Source organism: Hemitrygon akajei, chromosome 19, assembly GCF_048418815.1.
Source record: "Hemitrygon akajei chromosome 19, sHemAka1.3, whole genome shotgun sequence".
Classification (NCBI taxonomy): Eukaryota; Metazoa; Chordata; class Chondrichthyes; order Myliobatiformes; family Dasyatidae; genus Hemitrygon; species Hemitrygon akajei.
The window spans coordinates 40,962,988-40,985,092 of record NC_133142.1 but is presented as its reverse complement, the minus strand read 5'-3'; the positions used below and the strand labels follow the sequence as shown (position 1 = coordinate 40,985,092).

The following is a 22,105-nucleotide window of genomic DNA, read 5'->3' as shown; positions in this document are numbered from 1 at the left end:
TTAGGCTTTACAATTCTACCGCCAGGACTTAAGAACTTTTTAAAAGCTATTATTAATGCTTTTTGAGATAGTGATTTAGATGCATATCATATTTTTTACTGAGTTAAGTATTGTATGTAATTAGTTTTGCTACAACAAGTGTATGGGACATTGGAAAAAAAAGTTGAATTTCCCCATGGGGATGAATAAAGTATCTATCTATCTATCTATCATCTGCTCTGCATCCGATTTATTTAGTGACACACCACACTGGTGCCCAATGACATCACACTCCAGTGCTGTACAGTGACAGTTCTGTACCATCTGAATTCTCCTCCGGCATTCAGCTAGACCTGGACTAGGTCTACCAAGGCCCATGAGCCTTGGGATACCCAATCCCAATCCCTGGTCTCACGATCATTCAGGTCCCTGGTCCCAGATCTCACGCCTCCCTGGTGAATTAGAGCCAGTAAGATCCCTGATCCCATGGCCAGCAGTGGCTGGGTCCTTGGACTTGGGTGAACAGCAGAGGAAAAGAGATTGATTCTTGTCTTCACATTGCTCCTGCCACTTTCCAGCTGATTCTACCTGATGAAGTCTTTGAATGGGTTGAATCTGCCCTGGTGATTTGTGAGAACTACTGGTAATTGTACAGCAGGGGTAGGTGGCATGGTGAGGGGGCATCCAGGACTGTGGGGACTGCAACTGTTGCATTGGAAATTCCACATTCATCGTTAAAGTTTGTCAGGACTGTCCAGTCACCCCAGCACCCAGGAGATCCTCCTGACTTTTCTAATGTCAAAAACTGGGTCTGTTTCACAATGGATTGTCTTTCTCTCCCCTGCAGCCACTGTTTCCTTATGGAAGCTGTCACATGTTTTCCTGTGATCTGCCTTCCATGGGGGAGTACACACTTAGGGAGTGGGTTCTTCTTAAAACGATGCACAGTGACATGCCAAAAGATGCTTTGAACAAAACAGTCCCACAAGCCACACTGTCACTACTTCTAATATCTTCTTAGCCAATTCCATAAACTGATTGGGCATCGGCATCAAACGTAGTAATTGTTTACTACATCAAAAAAAGAATGAGATCCAATTTCTTAGTGTTATGTATCCCGTAACTGGATCACTTACCAGCAAAGATAGAGAGGTCCGCTGAAGTCTGATGGTACCATTTTCAAACGTTTTTATTTATAAAGGGGCACAAAAGTAAGGTTAATACAAACATTCAGATACCATAAGTCGTCAATACTCAATCTAAAGCGCAGGTATAATAATAACCAATAAGAAATAAGCTCTATCGTTGTCTAGGGGTAATGTATATATTGTCCGCTGTATATCTGAAAGTCTCTTGCGTTCACTGCAGTTCCACCAGCTGCCGTCTTTTGTGGTGTCGCGTTGGTGCACTTTGTTAAAGAGAGAGAGATAGAGATTAAATGAAACAGTTACCCGGCGGGGTTTTCCAACCTTTAGGAGTTCGATTCGTCGGAGACTCGTTGGGGAATGGACGCTCACTTGTGGCCTCCCCTGTAGCTAAGCCGTTCTTTTGTGGTGAGGTCGCCAATCCCAGGCAAGGAAAAGATGCACACGAACCCCACCACCGGCTGTCGCTATCAAACGCTGTCGCAGGATTTCTAGCGTGTCTTCTGGTGCGTCTGGGGGGGCCGTCTTTACAACCCCTCTTTTATCTGAACTCACGAGGTCTCAGATGTCAATGAGGTTGGGATGATGCAATCTCTCTCCATCTCTCCACCCACGTTGCCCTGAGGGTATACACGTAGTACAGTTCCCAATTCACAAAGGTGTCTCCACGAGACAATGACCACAGTCGCCAGATTTGCCTCGCCGTGAAACAAGAGACACCACACGTATCTCTCTCTTCTCTTGGGTCACTGACCCCCCCTTCACTAGGGCTCTGGCGATTCTCAGAAAGGAGGGGGCTGGGATCAGAACATTAGTAAACAAATAAAGATGAAGATTAGCTTCATTTGTCACATGTACATCGAAATGCACGGAGAACTGTGTCTTTTTGTATCAGTGACCAACAGAGTGCAAACATGTACTGGGGGCATTAAGCAAGTGTTGACATGTTTCTGGCACTAGCACTGCATACCCACAACGTACTAACCCTAAATCATACATCTTTGGAATGTGAGAGGAAACTGGAGCACCCAGAGTTACCATGGTTACAGGGAGAACAAACAAACTCCTTTCAGACACCAGCAGGAATTGAACCCTGTTCATCTGATCCGTGACGTTATAAAGCATTGTGCTAACCTATATGCTACTGTACCTCCCCCTACACTACCATGCCTTCATGGTAAATTCTTGGAAAATGTTTCGGGTTATTACTGAAATATTAATACATCATTAGCGCTGTTGTAATTATTTTGAGTAAAATAAAACTTGCATGCACATTTGGGAAGCTCACTCTTTCAGGTCATGATGTACAGTCAGGCATAATTTTCCAAATGTACAATTTGGTATTGATCCTGAATTGTAAGATTAACTTGGGAATTTAAGAAGTTGTTAACAGCAACTTCTGTACCTGCTTAAAATGCTGTCTTAATGCAGCAAGTGCTCTAAAAACCATTGCAACATTTTGAATATCTCTATCAAGTTACCATTTTCAGTGACATTCATGCCGCAGTTTGAGACAGTAGATGGAAAGTTACAAGTGAATTGGAGCACATTGTTGAACCCAAGCTAATTACTATACATTCAACAATGCACTCTGCCTTCACCAGCAGGGTATACTGTAATGAGCTGTTCTTCAACAATGTGCTGTTCGCCCTTTGGCCTGTGGATGCAAAATTTAAAAGGCGCATGAAATGAATTTATTTAAAACATATATCCAAATGCTCCAGCCTTTTATGGCCACTTATTAAATATTTAATATCAGTGTAAAGTGCACTACTCAAAGCTACCAGCTGCTTAATTTCAGTCACTTAAAACCAATAAACACACAGCTGAACATTCACATCCTACTTATATAATTGAAGCACTGCATCTGCTGTGAGTCAGACATGTCCTCACAGTATGGTTGTGTCTGAAATGATCATTGGCTGTGAAATTTACTTATTAGCTCAAAATTTTCATTTGCTAAAAAAGCAACTAGTCAGATAAAATATCCAAATGCAAATATACGTGCAGTTCGCAAACATTTTCTTTGATATTTCTGGTCAGCAAAATCAATCAATAACAGCAATAAATTCAGAAACAGGTATTACCCCTTAACCATCAGGCTCTTGAACCAGAGGAGATAACTTTATTCAACTTCACTCTCCCCATCACTGAACTGATTCTTTCAAGGATTCTTTATCTCATGTTCTCATTATTTGTTGTTTTTTTTTATTATTGCTATTCAATTTTTCCTTTTGTATTTGCATACTTAGTTGTCTTTTGCACATTGGTTGTTTATCCGTCTTTTGGGTGTGGTCTTTCATTGATTCTGTTGTGTTTCCTGGAAATACTGTGAATGCCCACAAGAAAATGTGGTTGTATATGGTGACATATGGGCACTTTGATAATAAATTTATTTTGAACTTCCAGTTTTGAAAATAATTTTAAAAAATAGTTTCACACCATCAGCTTATTTCTTTTAATTTTGTTCTTCATCTTGCAATACAAATAATGATTTATTAACCTAACCCATCCATTATTTTAATGTAAGTCTTTAATCTTCTCTAGCCTTTTCCTCTTGCCAAATTCTGTCTTGTATTTTTGATTTATTCACAGAGTTTTCATTACTGAATTTGGCACTCTGATGCTTGGGATATTTGTACACATTCAAACCTTCCATACTGTATGCAGATATATATTTACAAATCCACAGAGCCCTTCAGTGTTAATTTTTACTCCTCCTTAGTATGATTGATACATCTGTGTTTGTGTGTGGCATACTAAAATTTAGAAAACCGTGAAGTGGAAATCTATTTAATAAGCTGCTGAGCTCAAATGGCAATAATATAGACTGAGTGGAATTGTTAAAGTAAGTTTGATATTCAGGAGTTGAGGTGAAAAGACCAAAAGTTATAAGAAACAATACATATCAAGAATGCAGAGCTTAGTAATAGGAAAGTTAGAAACAAGTGTGTTATGGATCATGAAATTGCAAGTATGGAGGGCCGTTGGAGGGGAATGGGACAGGGAGGGGAAGGGAGTAGGATTGCTGGCAGTGCAGACACACCCACCCTGAGACACCAAGCTAGGTCATTTGATTCCAAATAATTGGTTTATTAATCTTTATAGAATATCTCTCTGATGCTGTAATGTTCAATTAGGTTTGCGGGTCTAGCGAGTGAGACAGAAAACACTACCTGAGAATAAGTATTTTAATTACTTACAAACAATAAAAATTCAGCCAACATTCATGTTCCCCAACTTACAGAAACTACAAAACTGAATATTCAACAGACATGCATTCAACAGGCACACTTAGCTAAAAGCATGCACAGAGCATACCTTCTCAATGGATTTGTGTACCACTTGCCTTAAACAAAAGAAGAGAAAGCAAGACTCTTCTACATGCTATTTTATACCTCGGATGTTTGAAACTGGATACCAGGGAAAAGCAGTTGCGGTTTATGAACTAACCAATCACGATAGAGCAAATTTCGACAGGCAGAATAAGCCATGCCCCACACAACAGGTGCTTCCCATTCCCTCCCCTCTCCCTTCCCCTTCTACTAACCATGCTACCCCTCTCCCTACCTCCTTCCCAGTCTCAGTCCACAATAGAGATCTACATCAGAATCAGGTTTATCATCACTCACATATGTCATGATACAGTTGTTTTGCATCAGCTATACAGTGCAATACATAAAATTACTACAATTCTGTGCAAAGGTCTCAGGCACCTTAGCTATAAACATCCAAGCATTGTTGCAATTTACATTGATGTGGAGAAATTAAGGATGCTTGTTGTTGATTGACTCAATTGCACCCTAATTTGCACTTTCTCCTTTGCACTTCTGCTATATTGTTTTACTCACCTGTTGAGTTACCAACAACGACTGCAATGTTGCCACTTTTAATTTGCGGCCCCTCACAGTGAAACCTTGGGGTGGAATACAAGTCGTGATCTTGGAGTGCATCTGTGGTAAATGTCAGAAGCTGCATGATGCTTGTTCCATTGACTGACCTCTCCTTTTTTCATGAACCATTACGTATTTGTTTCTGACTTTACTATTGTTAGATTCTGCACTCTTGACTTGTATTTGTCTGGTTTGTTTCTGTCATCTTTTGTTTGTTTTATCTCAACTTTTGAATATTAAACTCAAATTATTCCACTCAGTTATAAGCAACGTTACATGACATCAAACCACATTTTTGGAACAATTTGTCTTGGATAGTGACCATAAAGAAGGGAGGGCAGAGTTGGGTTGTCAGCAGCCCCACATTTGATGGCAAGTCCAGTACATACTGTAAATGGAAAACCAGTAGGAGACATTTTCCCCAAAGAATTCCTAATCTGGATATGGAACTAATTTTGGGCCAAGCCTGAGCTGAAAGGTTCTGGTATCATACAAATCAGAGAAATAGAAGAATATTGTCCTCAGTGACCAAAATCATAAGCAGTCTGTAGCTTCCAAAACAAATTGATATTTACCTGAAGCAATCTTTCCTGTGGAAATTACCAGGAAACATTGGAAGAAATTTTTCCTCCAAGGCAAAACCAACCCCAACAGCAAAAAACTCTAATGAGAATACATCCTGCTCACACGCTGTCCCTTCTTCATGATGTTTTCAGCCCTGTCTGAATATTCCCCATCTTTTCTTTGTACTTTCAGATTTCCACTGGTTATAACTTTGCTTTGCTTTACACGAACTGAAAGGGTTGTTTTCTGGACAGATGGTGATGGAGCCTGTCTCCATTCATAGATCAAGCATGTTGACTTAATTGCAAGATTTCATAAGCACATTCTGCAGAAAGACTGCAGTGCTTAGAAGCTATACTAAGTACTTAGTGCTTAGGTTGGTTTGGGCTAATTTATTTTATTCATCTGTTAATTTTGTTAAATGATGGTTTTCATCACCCTCATTATCCAGCCCTTGCTTGGCTTTTATATTCTTATCATTTGATTGATCACTGTTACAGAAACGTTAATTGTGACGTAGGGAGGGGGTCTTCAATCCCGTATATAAGCCAATGCGGGCAAAATTCCAGATAACACACAGAGTTTGCCACGCAACCAATCAGTGATGAGATCTCCTCCCTACATTACAATTGAGTTTCCATAATGACAGTCACTCAACTGACTAATAAGTATATAAAACTCTAGCATTTGGAGGGCACACCACAAGTGAACAGGGCACTGATGATGTCTCCTTGTATGGACGTTTACAAATGCCAAGGTCCTAGAACAACTCAACCCAACCATTAACCACCTGAGCTACATATTTTCTCAGTTATTTCCAACACCAGCAGCATGACAGAAATTCAAGAGTGGCAGAGACCGACGTGATTGTAGTCACTGTTACTAAGGAGAAAGTGCTTGGAAAGCTGAAAGATTGGGAAGCAAACATAACATCATGAATGGCTCCGATGCTTCACTCCCTGATGAGCTAAATGCCTTTTATGCACACTTTGAAACAGAGAATAAAAATATATTTATGTGCATCCCTGCAGCATCTGGTGATCCTGTGATCTTTGTTTCAGAAGCTATTGTCAGAACTTCTTTCATGAGGATGAACCCTTGCAATGCTTCAGGCCCTGAAAGTGTTCCTGGTAGGGCACTGAAAACCTGTGTCAACTAACTGACAGGAGTGTTCAAAGACATCTTCAATCTCTCACTACTGCAGTCGGAGGTTCTCCCCACCTCAAAAGGGTGACAATCAAACCAGTGTGCAAAAAGAGCAGGGTGAGCTGCCTCAACAACTATTACCCAGTTACACTCACATCTACACCCAATTGGGATCACAGTCCGTGTGGATCGGAAATAACATCTCCTCTTCACTAATAATCACCATTGGCGTACTTCAAAATTGTGTGCTTAGCCCACTGCTGTACACTTTCTACACCCATGAATGTGTGGCTAGGCTCTGCTCAAACACCATCTACATATAAATTTGCAGATCACACAACTATTTTTGGCTGAATTTCAGATGGTGACGAGGTGTACAAGCATACAGCTGGTTAAGTGGTGTCACAGCCACAACCTTGCACTTAATGTCAGTAAAACCAAGGAGTTGATTGTACAGTTCAGAAAGGGAAACTCAAGGGAACACACACCAGTCCTCATCGAGGGATCAGCAGTGGAAATGGTGAGTAGTTTCAAGTTCCTGTGTGTCAGTATCTCCGAAGATCTATGCTGGGCTCAACCTACTGATGCAGTTACGAAGAAGATATGACAGTGGCTATATTTCATTGGTAGACTTGGTATGCCATCAAAGACTCGCAAATTTCTACAGAGCATTCCAATCCAATTGCATCACCATCTGAATTGGAGGAGTCAATGCACAGGATTAGAACAAGTTGCAGGAAGTTCCAAACTCTGCCAGCTCTATTATGGGCACTAGCTTACTCAGCATTGAGGACATCTTCAAAAAGTGATACCTCATTTGGAACCCCTCTCCCCCCATCACCCAGCAGATGCCCTCTTCCCATTGCTACAATTCAGGAGGAGCTACAGGAGCCTGAAGACACACACTCAACATTTTAGAAATAGTTTATTCGCCTCTGCCATCAGATTTCTAAATGGACAATGATCCCATGTATGCTACCTCTTTTTTCCTTTTCTTTGCTCCCTTTCTACATTAAGTATTTAATTTTGTATATATACAGTTCTTATTGTAGTTTACAGTTTTTTAAATTATGTTTTGCAATGTACTGTTGCCACAAACCAACAAGTTTCACAACATATGCCAATGATTTTAATCCTGATTCTGATTCTGAAATCTGAAGGTAGATAAGTCACATGAACCAGATGAACTACATCCCAGGGTTTGGAAAGAGGCAACTGAAGAGATTGTGGAGGCATTGCTAGTGATCATTCAAGAGTTACAAATTCTGGAATGGTTTTGGAGGACTGGTAAATCGCAAATGACACGTAACTCTTTAAGAAGGGAGGAGGCAAAAGGTGGGAATTTATTGGGTTGTTAGCCTGACTTTAGTGGTTGGTAAGATGTAAGAGTCCATTATTAAGGATGTGATTTTGGGGAATTTGGAGTTTCATCATAAAATAGAGTGAGGTCAGCATTATTTCCCTCAGGGAAAATCTTACCTGACAAATCTGTTGGAATTCTTTAAGGAAATAACAGACAGGATAGACAAAGGAGCATCAGTGGATGTTATTTACTTGGATTTTCAGAAGGCTTTTGACAAGTGGCTGCTGAACAAGATAAGAGCCCATGGTATTACAGGAAAGATATTAGCATGGATAGAAGATTGGCTGACTGGCAGGAGACAAAGAGTAGGAATAAAGAAGTTCTTTTCTGGCTTGTGGTGTTTCACAAGGGTTAGTGTTCAGTCCACTAGTTTTCATGTTATAAGTTGAATTATCTGGATGACAGATTTGATCACTTAGCATCTAAATTTTAGAAGATACAAGGATAGGTGGAGAGGCAGGTATTGTTAAGAAAGCAGAGAGAGTGTGGAGAAGGATTTGGAGAGATTATGAGAATGGGAAAAGAAGTGGCAGGTGAAATACTGTGCAGGGCAGTGAATGGTCAGTCATCTTGTTGAAGGAAAAAAGGCATTGGCTATTTTCTAAACAGGGAGCAAAATCAGAAATTGGAGGTGCAAAGGAACTTGGGAGTCCTTGTACAGGATTCATTAAAGCAGGGGTACCTAACCTTTGTTATGCCATGGATGCCTACCATTAACCATGGGATCTGTGGGCTCCAGGTTGGGAACTCCTGCACTAAAGGGTAATTTGCTGGCTGAATCGGTAGTAAGGAAGGCAAATACAATGTTAGCATTTATTTTGAGTGGGCTGGAATATAAAAGCTACAGTGTAATGCTGAAGCTTTACAAAGCATTGATCAGACCACACTTAGAGAAGAGTGAACAGTTTTGGGCTGTCATTGGAGTGTCCAGAGAATGAAAGGTTTAACATCTGAGGAGCATTTGATGGCTCTAGGTCTGTACTCACTGGAGGTTTGAAGAATTAGGGTGGGGTAAGGGGGGGTGGATTTCAAACACACTCAGCATTAAAAGGCCTAGATACAGCGGACATGATGAAGATGTTTCCAATAGTGGGAGAGCCTAGACCAGAGGACACAGCTTCAGAATAGAAGGAAGCCTCTTATGAGTTTAGTTAGCCAGAGGGTTGTGAATCTGTGGAGGCTGTCTTTGGGTATAATTAAAGCAAAGGCAGATAGGTTCTTGATTAGTCAGGGAATTAAAGGTTACGGGGGAAAGGCAGGACAATGGGGTTGAACGGTAAAATAAATCAACCATGATCATATAGGCTGATTTATTTCACTCAGTGGGTAAAATAGCCTTATTCTGCTCCTGGGTCTTCCAGAGATTTTGCTAGTGGGAGGATATCAAATTTGGGGAAATTTGGGAAATTGAAAACAGATATACAAAAATTTCTTCTCAGAGAAGATGGTGACACTCTGAAAATCTCTGCCACAGAGAGTTGAGGAGGCTGAATCAAAGTGGAGGTACAGTAGGTAATTTTTGAAAGATTGTGAGATTGAGGGCAATGGAGATGTGGCATCGTGGAGGAGTTGATCCTAGCAGTAGATCACCCATGATCATATTAAATGATGAGGCAGGCTTCAGGGACCTGATGACCTACTCCTCTTCCTATTTTCTGGTGTATCCCACCAGACTGAAGGAGATAATCCTCCTCCATTTGGGCTAAGGCTTAGAGAGGTAGAAACAACCTCCCAGGCAGTGGCTACATAAACTCTGACAGGTACGCACACTACCAATGTTTTAATGTGATCTGAGTGGGCGCTCTGTGCTACTGTGTCATGGGACATCTCCTCTGTCCTCCTGCCCACAATTCAGAGAATGTGAAGACAGCAAAAGCAAGGAGAATATAGGATGGGGACAGGAGTGGATGATAATGTTGATCACCAAAGTATGTCTTTCTATCTACCCGAAGGACGAGTGGAATTGGTTGGAGGGAGGGTTTTTTTTGAATGAGCCACAAGACATTCATTGCCGCCAGTTAGGAGCTGGCATGGCAGAGGTCTAAGGCTTTCCAGATTCCCAGAAGGAGACCACAACTGGGAGCTTTACATGCTGAGGCTGCTGCACATTACACTGAGGTACTGAGCACATTGTCAGACTCACCTAGACAATGACAGGGGCTATAAAGGAATCTATTTTGGTATTCTACAGAAGGTTGTGCAGGGCTGGGTGCTGTTATATTTTCTGTCATGCCTCAGTCAGAAGGTGGCTGATGTCATGTGTATCGAATCACTATGCTTGATTGCAATGGGATGTTGAGAGATACTTCCCCTCAACAATTACAGCCACATGACTGCAAGATAATTAGGACTCATGCCGTGGCTGTCATGTCTTCCTGCCAATGATTGCGTATGATCGACAATGCGTAGTTGTTTACTGTCTCGTGACTCTTCCCCGTGGTTTTGTTAACCTCTTGCAGCTCCATGGGACCAAATGAATGCAAGACCTTGCTGCCACAGCTAACCATTATTCAGAGCTGTTCCAGAGTAGTGTGCAGACGTCAGGCAGAGGACCCCGAGGTCCCACAGCGGGGCTCAGCAGCTGACTGCCAAAAGGCTTTTCAACTCCTTCTGATAATCAGAAGCATTTAAAAAAACTGTTGGATTAAATAAAAAAATCATTTACAGAGGAAGCCAAATGTGAAAAATAGGGCCCAGCTCATACAACTGAGCTTTGCATTGGACTCAATGCTGAGTCTGTGATATAGGTGTCATCGCACAGGCATGATATTCAGGGATGTGTTGTTCCATTTGCTGATATTTTTGCCTGGAACCATTTGACAAAAAGGAGCACAATCTGAGCTATCGTGGACACATCTGGCTGAAAGCTCATGAGGCAGAGATAGGGGTCACAGCAAGAGATGAAACACCTGTGTTGCATTGACCCTGTCCTGAAGCTCCGTTCTGTCCTTTATGGGAAAGCATTGGATTGTGTGGGAGAATGTTGTTGCAATGAGCAACTGAAGTGAGCCCAAGTGCAGGGCATAGGCACAAGGATTGAGTTTGGATGTTTTACATAGGGGTAAACACCTAACAGCAAGCAGGAGGGATCTTGACTCAGAGAAACAGAGTCTCATAGGTAACCCTTGAAACTGGAGCTAAACTTAGCACAAACAGTTCTAAGTGGTCAGAAACCATAATTTACTCACAAGAAAAAAGACCAACAAACTGGTGACTAGTGGTTGTGATGCAGAGGTTCTTATACTGAGTCTTTGATGGCAACCAGGTGTGCCATCATTAAAGAGAATTGGAAGCAATTAGGGAAATTAACGATTGGGACCATGCATAATCAAAGAAAATTAGGAGCAAGATAGGGAATTAACGATTGGGACCATGACAAATGTTTGTGAAGAATGGTACACAATCATTGAATTTAGTTAATCAAAGTTAATTCAGACAATGTTAGAGTGCTGACAGGCCACCATTGATGTCAAGCAACAATCCAGAGTATGGAAGATCTCAATGAATGTTCAGAACTGCTGAGTGTTTATATAAATTTTTTACATCATTATTAACTCTAATACCTAAATATTTTATCCCATTTATTGACCATCGAAATTGAGTTGCTATTCGACATTGATTATAATTTCCTCTGGTAAGGGGTAAAATTTTACTTTTATCCCAATTTACTTTATAACCCGATACTTTCCCATATTCTTCCAATCTAAAAGATAATCTTTGCAAAGATTGCAATGGGTTTGTTAAGTAAATCAAAACATCATCAGCAAATAAGTTAATCTTATATTCTTCTTGATTAACTCTAAAGCCCCCAATATCTGAATCTGTTCTAATTAATTCAGCTAATGGTTCTATTGCCAATACAAATAAAGCAGGTGATAATGGGCAGCCTTGTGTAGTTGACCTCGTTAAACAAAATGGTGTTGAAATCTGACCATTTGTAACTACTGTAAAAATTATGTATAATCTAAGAAATGAATATGATATATTTTTGAAAATTTGGTCCCCATACTTACAAAAGATAGGATTAGATACATAGGTCCTTTGAAGATAAAATTATAGTAATTGGGGAAAGTGAAAATAAATATCAAAATTATTTTGAACTCCATGGAGCATGTGGGGATCCTCCGATATCCAGGCAATCTTTCTTTTTTTTCTTTCTTTAGATAAGGGTTAAGGGGGGGAGGGTTAAGGGGAGGGGGGAGGGTTAATATCATTTTTCTTACTATTTTATTACTACATTTATTCTTTGTAATCTCTAAAATTTAATAAATAAATAATATTAAAAAAAAGAACTGCTGAGTGTACAGTGGCATGTATGCCCTGGTCAAAAAGCTTTGTGCATCCTGATCAAAATTTCTGTTACTGTGAATAGCTAAGCGAGTAAAAGATGACTTGATTTCCAAAAGGCATAAAGTTAAAGATGACTGATTTCTTTAATATTTTAAGCAAGCCTACTTTTTTTATTTCCATATTTTACAGTCTCAAAATAACAAAAGGGGAAAAGGGCCTGAAGCAAAAGTTTGGGCACCCTGTATGGTCAGTACTTAGTAACACCCCCTTTGGCAAGTATCACAGCTTGTAAATGCTTTCTGTAGCCAGCTAAGAGTCTTTCAATTCTTGTCTGGGGGATTTTCTCCCATTCATCCTTGCAAAAGGCTTCTAGTTCTGAGAGATTCTTGGGCCATCTTGCATGCACTGCTCTTTTGAGGTCTATCCACAGATTTTCAATGATGTTTAGGTCGGGGCACTGTGAGGGCCATGGCAAAACCTTCAGCTTGCACCTCTTGAGGTAGTCCGTTGTGGATTTTGATGTGTGTTTAGGAATATTATCCTGTTGTAGAAGCCATCCTCTTTTCACCTTCAGCTTTTTTAGACAGTGTGATGTTTGCTTCCAGAATTTGCTGGTATTTAATGGAATTCATTCTTCCCTCTACCAGTGAAATGTCCCTGTGCCACTGGCTGCAACACAAGCCCAAAGCATGATCAATTTCCCCTCGTGCTTAACACTTGGAGAGGTGTTCTTTTCATGAAATTCTGCTCCCTTTTTACTCCAAACGTATCTTTGCTCATTGTGGCCAAAAAGTTCTATTTTAACTTCATCAGTCCACAAGACTTGTTTCCAAAGTGGAGGAGCTCAGCAAGTTGAGCAGCATCTATGGAGGAAAATAAATAGTAGACATTTCAGCCCAAGGGTCTTCATCAGAATTGGAAAGGAAGGGGAAAAGAGCCAGAAGGTGGAGCAAAAGGGAGGAGTACAAGCTAGCAGATGACAGGTGAAACCCGGTGAGGGACAGGGTGGGTGGGTGATGGAGGGAGGTTGAAGAGTGAAGCTGGGAGGTGATAGGCTGTACAGGAAATGGGCTGAAGAAGAAGGAGACTGATCGGAAAGGGAAGGAGGAGAGGCACAATAGGGAAGTGATGGATAGGTTGGGAGAAGAGAAGGGTTGATAGCAGGACCAAAATGCGGAATGGATACTATATTCTATCTGCCATTCTTTGCCCATTCTCCTAATTTGTCTGAATTCTTCTGCAGCCTCCCTGCTTCCCAAACACTACTTGCCCCCCCACCTGTCCTCATATCATCCACAAACATGGCTACAAAGCTATCAATTCCTTCATCCAAATCATTGACATAAAATGTAAAAAGAAGTGACCTGAACACTGACCCCTAATTACTGGCAGCCAATTAGAAAAAGGCTCCATTTACTCCCACTCTTTGCCATCTGCTAATCAGCCAATAATCTATCCTTGCTAGAATGTTTCCTGTAATATCATGGGTTCTTGCTGTGCAGCTTCATGTGTGGTGCCTTATCAAAGGCCTTCTGAAAGTCCAAGTACAAAACATCCCCCAATTCTTCTTTGTTTATCCTGCTTGTTATTTCTTCAAAGACTTCCAGCAGATTTGTTAGGCAAGATTTTCCCTTACAGGAACTATACTGACTTTTGCCCATCTTATCATGTGCCTCCAAATACCCTGAAACTTGATCTTTAGCAATTGACTCCAACATCTTCCCAACCACTGAGATCAGGCCAACTGGTTATAATTTCCTTTCTTCTGCCTCCCTCCTTTCCTGGAAAGTGAGGTGACATTTGCAATTTTCAATCCTCCAGAACCATGCCAGAATCTAGTGATTCTTAAAGGATCATTACCAATACCTCCATAATCTATTCAGCTACGTCTTTCAGAACCCTTAGGTGTAGTCCATCTGGTCCAGATGACTTATCTACCTTCAGATCTTCCTGCTTCCCAAGTATATTCTAGCTAGCAATAGCAACTGCACTCACTTCTGCCCACTGACACTCTTGAACTTCCGCATACTGCTAGTGTCTTTCATGGTAAACACTAATGCAAAATACTTATTCAGCTCATCTGTAATTTCTTTGTCCCACATTACTACCTCTCCAGCATTACTTTCCAGCAGTCCAATCTCCTTTCTCACTTCTCTTTTACTCTTTATACACTTGAAAAATCTTTTGATATCCTCTTTGATATTATTGACTAGCTTACCTTCATATTTCATCTTTTTGCTCCTTATGGCTTTTTTAGTTGACTTCTATGAGTTTTTCAAAGCTTCCCAATCTTCTAACTCTGCACTAATTTTTGCTGTATTATATGCCCTTTCATTTGCTTTTATACTGGCTTTAAGAGTTCCCTTGTCAGCCATGGTTGTGCATCCTGCCTTTAGAAAACTTATTCTCTTTTGGGATGCATCTATCCTGTATCTTCCAAAAATTTCCCAGAGACTCCAGCTATTGCTGCTTCACCACCATCCCTGCTAGTGTTCCCTTCCAATCAATTTTAGCCAGCTCCTTTTTCATGCCACTGTAATTCCTGTTACTCCACTGTAATACTGATACACCTGGCTTTATCTTCCTCGTAAACTGCAGGGTGAATTCTATCATATATTGATCACCAACTCCTAAGGGTTTCTTACCTTAAGCTCCATAATAAAATCCAGTTCATTACTCAACACCCAATCCAAAATAATTGATCTTTCAGTGTGCTGAACTATAAGCTCCTCTAAAAACTCATCTTGTAGGCATTCTACAAATTCTGTCCCTTCAGATCCAAAATCTGCATCAACCTGATTTTCCCAGTCTACCTGCATGTTGAAATGCCCCATGCCTATCATAAAATTGTCTTGTTGACATGCTTTAATATCTTAAACTCTTTCTTCAATGTTCTGCAAATGTTTGTACAATTTATATTTCAGATGCCATTGTCAGAACAGAGTAAATCCAGCTGGGTTTTATTGACGTTAAACTCTGGTTGTTGATTTTCCTCACAGATTAATGATCATTGCAATAAATTATTCTCAACTAACTCTAGCTCAGAATCTGTACTGTTATATTTTACTGCATTTTCTTTTCCATGCCAGTTAATTAAGATATCAGGCCTACAAGTTCTACAGTTCTGCAATTAATATCAGAATTTAAACAAATCTAAATTAAATGAGCTTGCTCAAAAAAATTGGTTTATTTTCCAGTTAGCTTTCATCTTTGGGCTATATATATATATATAATCTCCAGCTTCAGGACTTAAATATAAGTTGCATTTTATCTGAAATATTCAACAAAAAAAGTTTCGATGTAACTATTTAGCATTCTTAGATTGTTTCTTTGTGTTTAAGATTTTTAAGGACAATTTTTTGAAGTATTTGAATTAATCATTCCTTTTACATTGGTTTGTAAGAACAATCAGAGATTGCATCCAGTTCTATAGAATTTAACAGTATTGTGCAACATTTACTAATACTGAAGTTATCAAAGTTCAAAATACACTATCAATGTATTCGTCTCCTAACACGCAGCCAGAAAACAAAGAAACACAAAAGATCCCATTTTAAAAAAGACTGCCATACACATATTGTGCAGAGAAAAAAATAATACAAATCATGCAAGGAATAAATGCAAGCCAATAGTGTTCTGAATTGACTACAACAAAGAAAGTTTGCTCATAGATCCTTCCTGCCATTACAGACATTTACACTACACACTGCATCCGCAAGGCAAACAGCATTATGAAGGACCCCACACACCCCTCAGAAACAAACTCTTCCCCCTCCTGCCATCTGGGAAAAGGCACCGAAGCATTCAGGCTCTCACAACCAGACTATGTAACAGTTTCTTCCCCAAGCCATCAGACTCCTCAATACCCAGAGTCTGGACTGACCCCAACTTACTGCCCTCTACTGTGCCTATTGTCTTGTTTATTATTTATTGTAATGCCTGCACTGTTTTGTGCACTTTATGCAGTCCTGGGTAGGTCTGTAGTCTAGTGAAGTTTTTTTTCTGTGTTGTTTTTACATAGTTCAGTGTAGTCTTTGTATTGTTTCATGTAGTACCATGGTCCTGAAAAACATTGTCTCGATTTTACTGTGTACTGTACCAGCAGTTATGGTTGAATTAACAATAACAAGTGACTTGACTTGACTTAGTTCAGTGCAGAGCCGAGTAAACTTCACTGAGTGGCAAGCTGAACTGTCCCATGTCTTGACACCCTATCCTTTTCAATCTGGCCTGGTGCCTAAATCTTCTTTCAAACATTCGGTTCAGTCACTTCCACTTTGGGGCTTGAGCTCCACTGCCTCAATTTGGCCTGCACCCGACCTTTCTGATTCAGCCAGGTGCTTAAATTGTCATCCAGACTTCAGGTCCTTTAGCTTCAGTACGCTCTTTGGCCTGAACCCCGCCACCTCAATTTTGTCTGTACCCAACCTTTCTGATTCAGCCCTGCACTTATATCATCATCAGTTTCAGTCACTTCGGTATGCATTGGGGCCTGCATCCCACCTACAAGTGCAGTTTTAAAAAGCCTAATCACCAATTACTGACCTTTGATGGAATTAGAAATGATTTGCTTCAGGTAGCAATAAATAATCAACAAATGAAAGAAAACGACATTTTTTTCATTCAGTATTAAAAGATATAAGGACATTGTTGGCTGGTCATATCATCATGGTGAAACATTAACGTCACTTTAATACAAAAAAGAAATGTATGGCTCAAATAATGTGCAATGTTAATGATGTGTAAGAGTCCAATTAAAATTGTTCACAACAAAGCCATTTATTGCAGTAATTTCTGCTTCCCTTAACATGATTAAATATGTTGACCTTCTCTGAAAGCTGTTTGAAAAGGTAACTTGTACATTAATGGCAACATTTAGTCTTTATCAAAACTGGTATCCACACTGTTCCTGGGTTTACCCCCATGCAGATTTTTAAAGTATTGCTTGAATCTCATTCAGTGCAAAATTAAGCATGACCTTGATGGTTTAGGAAGAGGTGAGGAGACTGTGCTTAGTTGAATCTTCCAGTGCAAAGCACAGCCAAAAGTATACCTGTTTCTCCTCTCCAAAAATTTTCCAGCGCTTATACATGGAGAATTGCAAAATTGGCCATGAGCTGGTGTAGTTGGGCAACCTTGTAGAAATTAATTTAACAAAGGAAGATAATATTGAAATTTTGGTTGGGCTAAAAATTGATTTAAAAAAAGGTCTGGAAAAGTTTGATGCACAAATAGTTCTGCGTGTGTCATCCATTCTGAAAGCAGAGGATGGAAATTATTGGGGCCGAAGCCATAATCTTCTAAAAATCTACAAATTCACGAGTGGTGCCTGTGAGTAGGAAAGTTTCAAATATTATTCCTTTGTTCAAAACTAGTTGTGAGGATAGACCTAGTAAATACAGAAGAGTTAGTGTAACCACGGCATTGGGTTACATTAGCAGTGGATTAGCAATCACTTGCAGAAGTGTGAAATGATCAGAGAAAACCAACAAACTGAATGTAAGCAACCTTATAGTTTTATGATGATTGAACTGAGATAATGAATACAAGGATTACAGTTGATGTGATATAAGTGCAGCAAAAGATTTTTCAAGTAGTTTTTGTTGGCTTCGAAACCTTCCAATTTACTTGTAACTGCTCATTTTGTTAGCCACAGTGATTGGAACCTGATGTTTCTGTCAAGAAAGTTCACAAATAATGTATTTATATGTCATATTTCACCTTAAGATTACAGTTTCTAAATAGGATAGGTTCACAGAACTGGTATTAAATAGTTGTTTACTATGTAGTAGTAATCTGTAAAACAAAATGCACTAAATGTCATAATTGACACAAGTCACAACATAGAAGCTTGAAAACTTATAAATATTCGCATTTTATATATTTGAACACTGGAAACCCCCTGGAAAAACTATTACTTATTTTGTTCTGAATTGCTTACATGCATTTGAAAATATATACATGGTAAATTAATAGTGGCATGTATGTTATTCAAGTGGTGTCATTGATCTCTCTACATTCTTTTCCATTACCACTCTGCCCGCCATCCCAATTGCCCATGATTCTCTGTTTACTGTAGGTATTTCATATTAAGTTGCATAATAGCTTGCATTTCAGCAGCACCAAATTTTGTGCCACAACACAGGAAATGATCTCAAGCATTGTGATTTTGTTTTCAGTGTACAAAGAAGTTTCATGTAGAGATCTGTAATTTGTTCCTGCTGTGTCAATCTTTTTTCCACAGATGAAATTTACTACAGGGACCATAATAATGAAGCTACTTGCAAGAACTAGATCCCTTTCAAACTAGGACTTACAAAACACTCTATCTAATGATATATAATTGGATATGGCCTAAACCACTGCCCAAAGTTATTCATAACTTAGAATGTAACTCCAGACAACCAATACCTCGCAGATTATTTACATGTTTGTGAATACAATGTGACTCATTCACACTTCTAAAATGTATGAGTGGGGGTCTTTCACACCTTAGAAGGATAAAGTATTCCTAAGAATATGATAGTTTATTTCTTTCAATATATTACATGAAGGGTATACTGTTGAAACATTAATGGACATTGACTTTATGTTTAACAGCATTATTTTAACATAACTTTGAATTATATTGAAGGCTGAGATACCAGAGAACAACATGTTTCTTTTATGTTATTGAAGAAACATGGCCTAGATTAAACTACTGCTTAAATTGCACTTCTATCACCAATCATTTCCTTGTGCTCAATAAAATTCTTACTCTGAGCAGCCTTCAGTGGCAGTTCTGCAAAGCCCTCAGTGACAAGTTTGGTAATATCAAACATTGTTCTGTTAAAATGGTTGTAATAGTGGCGTATAAAACATTGTATTATTCTATGATTTTGGCGATGCAGAGTCCGCCTTTTATTCAGTTACTATCTCATCAGTTATACCAATTTGTTTGAATCTGTACCCTTGGGCTTAGCAAAACCTTTTCAATTGATCAACTAATAAGATCAAAGTGACATGTTTTCTTTTTATGGAGCTTGCTGTATGTTGACACCTTACTGCAGAATGGAACATTGTGGTGTTGGATGTTCTGGAGCTTCTAAATTTCAAATGAAAATATTTGAATTGGATGTTGTATCAATTAACTCTAATTCAGCCTGCATTGTCATTCTTCTGAACAGTCAATTTGTCAGGCAGCAATGGAAACTAATTTGTAAAAATTAAATGTTTATTGTTTTTGATTCATAGTTATTGCTTTGTTTCATCCTGCAGTATGTCAAGGTTTAAAATTAATTTAAATGCCATGACAAACAAGCACTTACTGTTGATTTTCAGGCCAGAATCTAATCAGCTTCCAACAGCTCCCCGGCACTGCTTTATCTGATCTTTAATTACAAACCCTGAAGTGTGCATGCTATTGACAAAGTTGTAATCTAACTCTCCTCTTCACTTTCCTCTATCTGCAAATAACAATGCTGCATTAATGGAATATTGCTTGTCTTGTTACTTATTCAATAGTTCCTGTCTTGCTGAACATCAGTTCTTCTGTAAGTGCAACATATGCAAACATCAGCTGGATTCCAGGAATGGGACATGCAGCTTCTGAATTTTATGTTGCATACATGAATAACCGTAAGCTGTTCTCCATTTCTAATTCTGCAGAAATTGTAGAGAGATCCCTCTGGACCTATTAATGTAGCTTTCCTACTAGCCCTGCTAACTATGATTAATGAAGCAGATCAACACAGTTAACTTCTTTATAACTTGCTCTCAAATTAGCAGCAGCTACAGGCTATGTTTTATGATAACTAAAAGAATGTATTTTTCCTATTTAATATGTATTGTTATAGTTACCAATAACATATGCCCATGATGGCATTTTAAGAAGTATTAGAATGCACTGTTAAGTGTGGCATTAAATTTTATAATTTAACTTGACTATTCTTGAGTTGTTTTGGGATTAAAATCCCGACCATTGTGTTGGAGTTAATTTTCTTAATGCAATTTCCATAGGTAAAGGTAAATGGAAGATTTCAGACGCAGTAAATGTTTCACAAAATTTCCACATCTTAGGAGGGCTAGAACCTGGAACTGAATATACAATCCGACTTATGGCTAAGAACTGGTTTGATAACACTAGCATTTTTGAAGATGTTATAGAAACCAGGGGAAAAGGTGAGGCACTGGTCCCATTTAAAATTTAGTCAGCTATCTTTTCAGACGCTAAAACAAAACAGAATGAAGAAACAGTGGCGGAGCTCATTGTGGGATTGGAAACAGTGGTGGTGGGTGGGAGCTGGAGGCCTTGGGCCAAAATGATTGAAGTGTAAGACTCCCTCACAATAATTTCCCCATCATCATCCCTCCCAATTTCTTTGTTTGAATGACCTACAAAACCCGATTTTGCATTCCAGATTCAGCCAGCAGATGTAAGCATTTCCTGGCCTGATCTTCAGTCAATAAACACGAGCAGTTGCCAATTATGCCATCTCCTTGAAAAATCAACATCTCTTATATGGTATCCAACAGATCATTACCAGCAGCAAACAATTATCCCTCCAATATTTTCTCCTCCCAAACCCATTTCAGCCCAATACAATTGGCCAAGTTTTGCTCCGCCACTGAGGGAAATCTAAACTTGTATTTTAAAGAATTGTTGTTGCTATGGAAACAAATATTTATGTTTAAGATTACGAAAATAACCATGTCAGCACAAGATACAGGAAATCACATATTTGCATGAATTATATTGGGACTAAGGTCCAGGTGCACATTATGTTTAGTTCTTTGCCTTTCTTTATGCTTTGCTGCTCTCCTGTTAGATTAACTTGCTTTTTGTTAACTTATGAGCATTGTTGTGCATGAACTGCTGAGCCTTCCCCTCCCCTGACTGGTTCTTACTGCCATGCTTTATAATTCATTCATGACTGGTATTTCAAGCCAAATTCATACATGATGAGATAACAGTGAATGAATCAACCTAATCAATATCCAAGCACACAGTGTAATTCAGGATTCCTTTTGAATTTCAAACCTATTCTCAATTCCCTGAATAATTTTATGTATTTGTAAAGCAGATGTCAAGAACAGTTTGCTTAAATTCTTATCTAATAGGGAAGAAATGGTTATTACACACAATGTTACCCATAATTGTATTTTCAGGATGTAACTGTGACAGCTTGCTTTCCTCAGTTCATATGTAGCTTCATGGACATCTAGAATGGAGTTAGAAAGGAAGCAAAGGCTGGTTGTCCACTGCCTAAAGGTCATTGCAGTAATGATATCAATGGCTAAGATTAAAATAAAAATCATTCTCTGTAGTCAGGTTATATTTGGAATATAGATGTGTTATGTTATCTTTTAAGTAAATTCGAAGTTGTGCTTGCCTCCTTTTTTTTCTCATTTAATCTTTAATGTGGGCATTGTGCCAAATGACGTCAATGATTGTGTTTGTTCCAATAAAACATATTTCAAGGGTATAATTGCCCATTGAAGCATGTGAAATTTTATTCTTGTGGTGCATTGCCAGGTTAGACATATTTTGCATGGATATATGAAATAAGTAATCAGTTTCTAATACGCAAGTTTAAATCTCCAAAATGTAACAATTCCTGACATTTAGATTAGGCGGATGAGTAAAAATGATAGATGATATAACAATTGCATAAAGTTGTAACAATTTGTCTTGCATTTTATCTTTTTTTCTGATGGTTAAAACAATCATTTAATTCTACTAATTG

General features: G+C 39.0%; 1 protein-coding gene across 10 annotated transcripts in view; it reads left to right on the top strand.

Moving 5' to 3' along the window:
* chl1b (cell adhesion molecule L1-like b) overlaps positions 1 to 22,105 on the top strand; it is a 920,799-nt gene that overhangs the window by 857,430 nt on the left and 41,264 nt on the right. For 8 of the 10 annotated variants that reach the window (XM_073072426.1, XM_073072427.1, XM_073072428.1 and 5 more), the window contains 2 exons: positions 19,884 to 19,997; positions 20,379 to 20,540. The exons of 1 other annotated variant lie outside the window; for it this stretch is intronic. In XM_073072426.1, the coding sequence (XP_072928527.1) occupies positions 19,884 to 19,997; positions 20,379 to 20,540 (276 nt within the window). The remainder of the gene's footprint in view (positions 1 to 19,883; positions 19,998 to 20,378; positions 20,541 to 22,105) is intronic. One more of the 10 variants, XM_073072429.1, reaches the window with a different exon arrangement.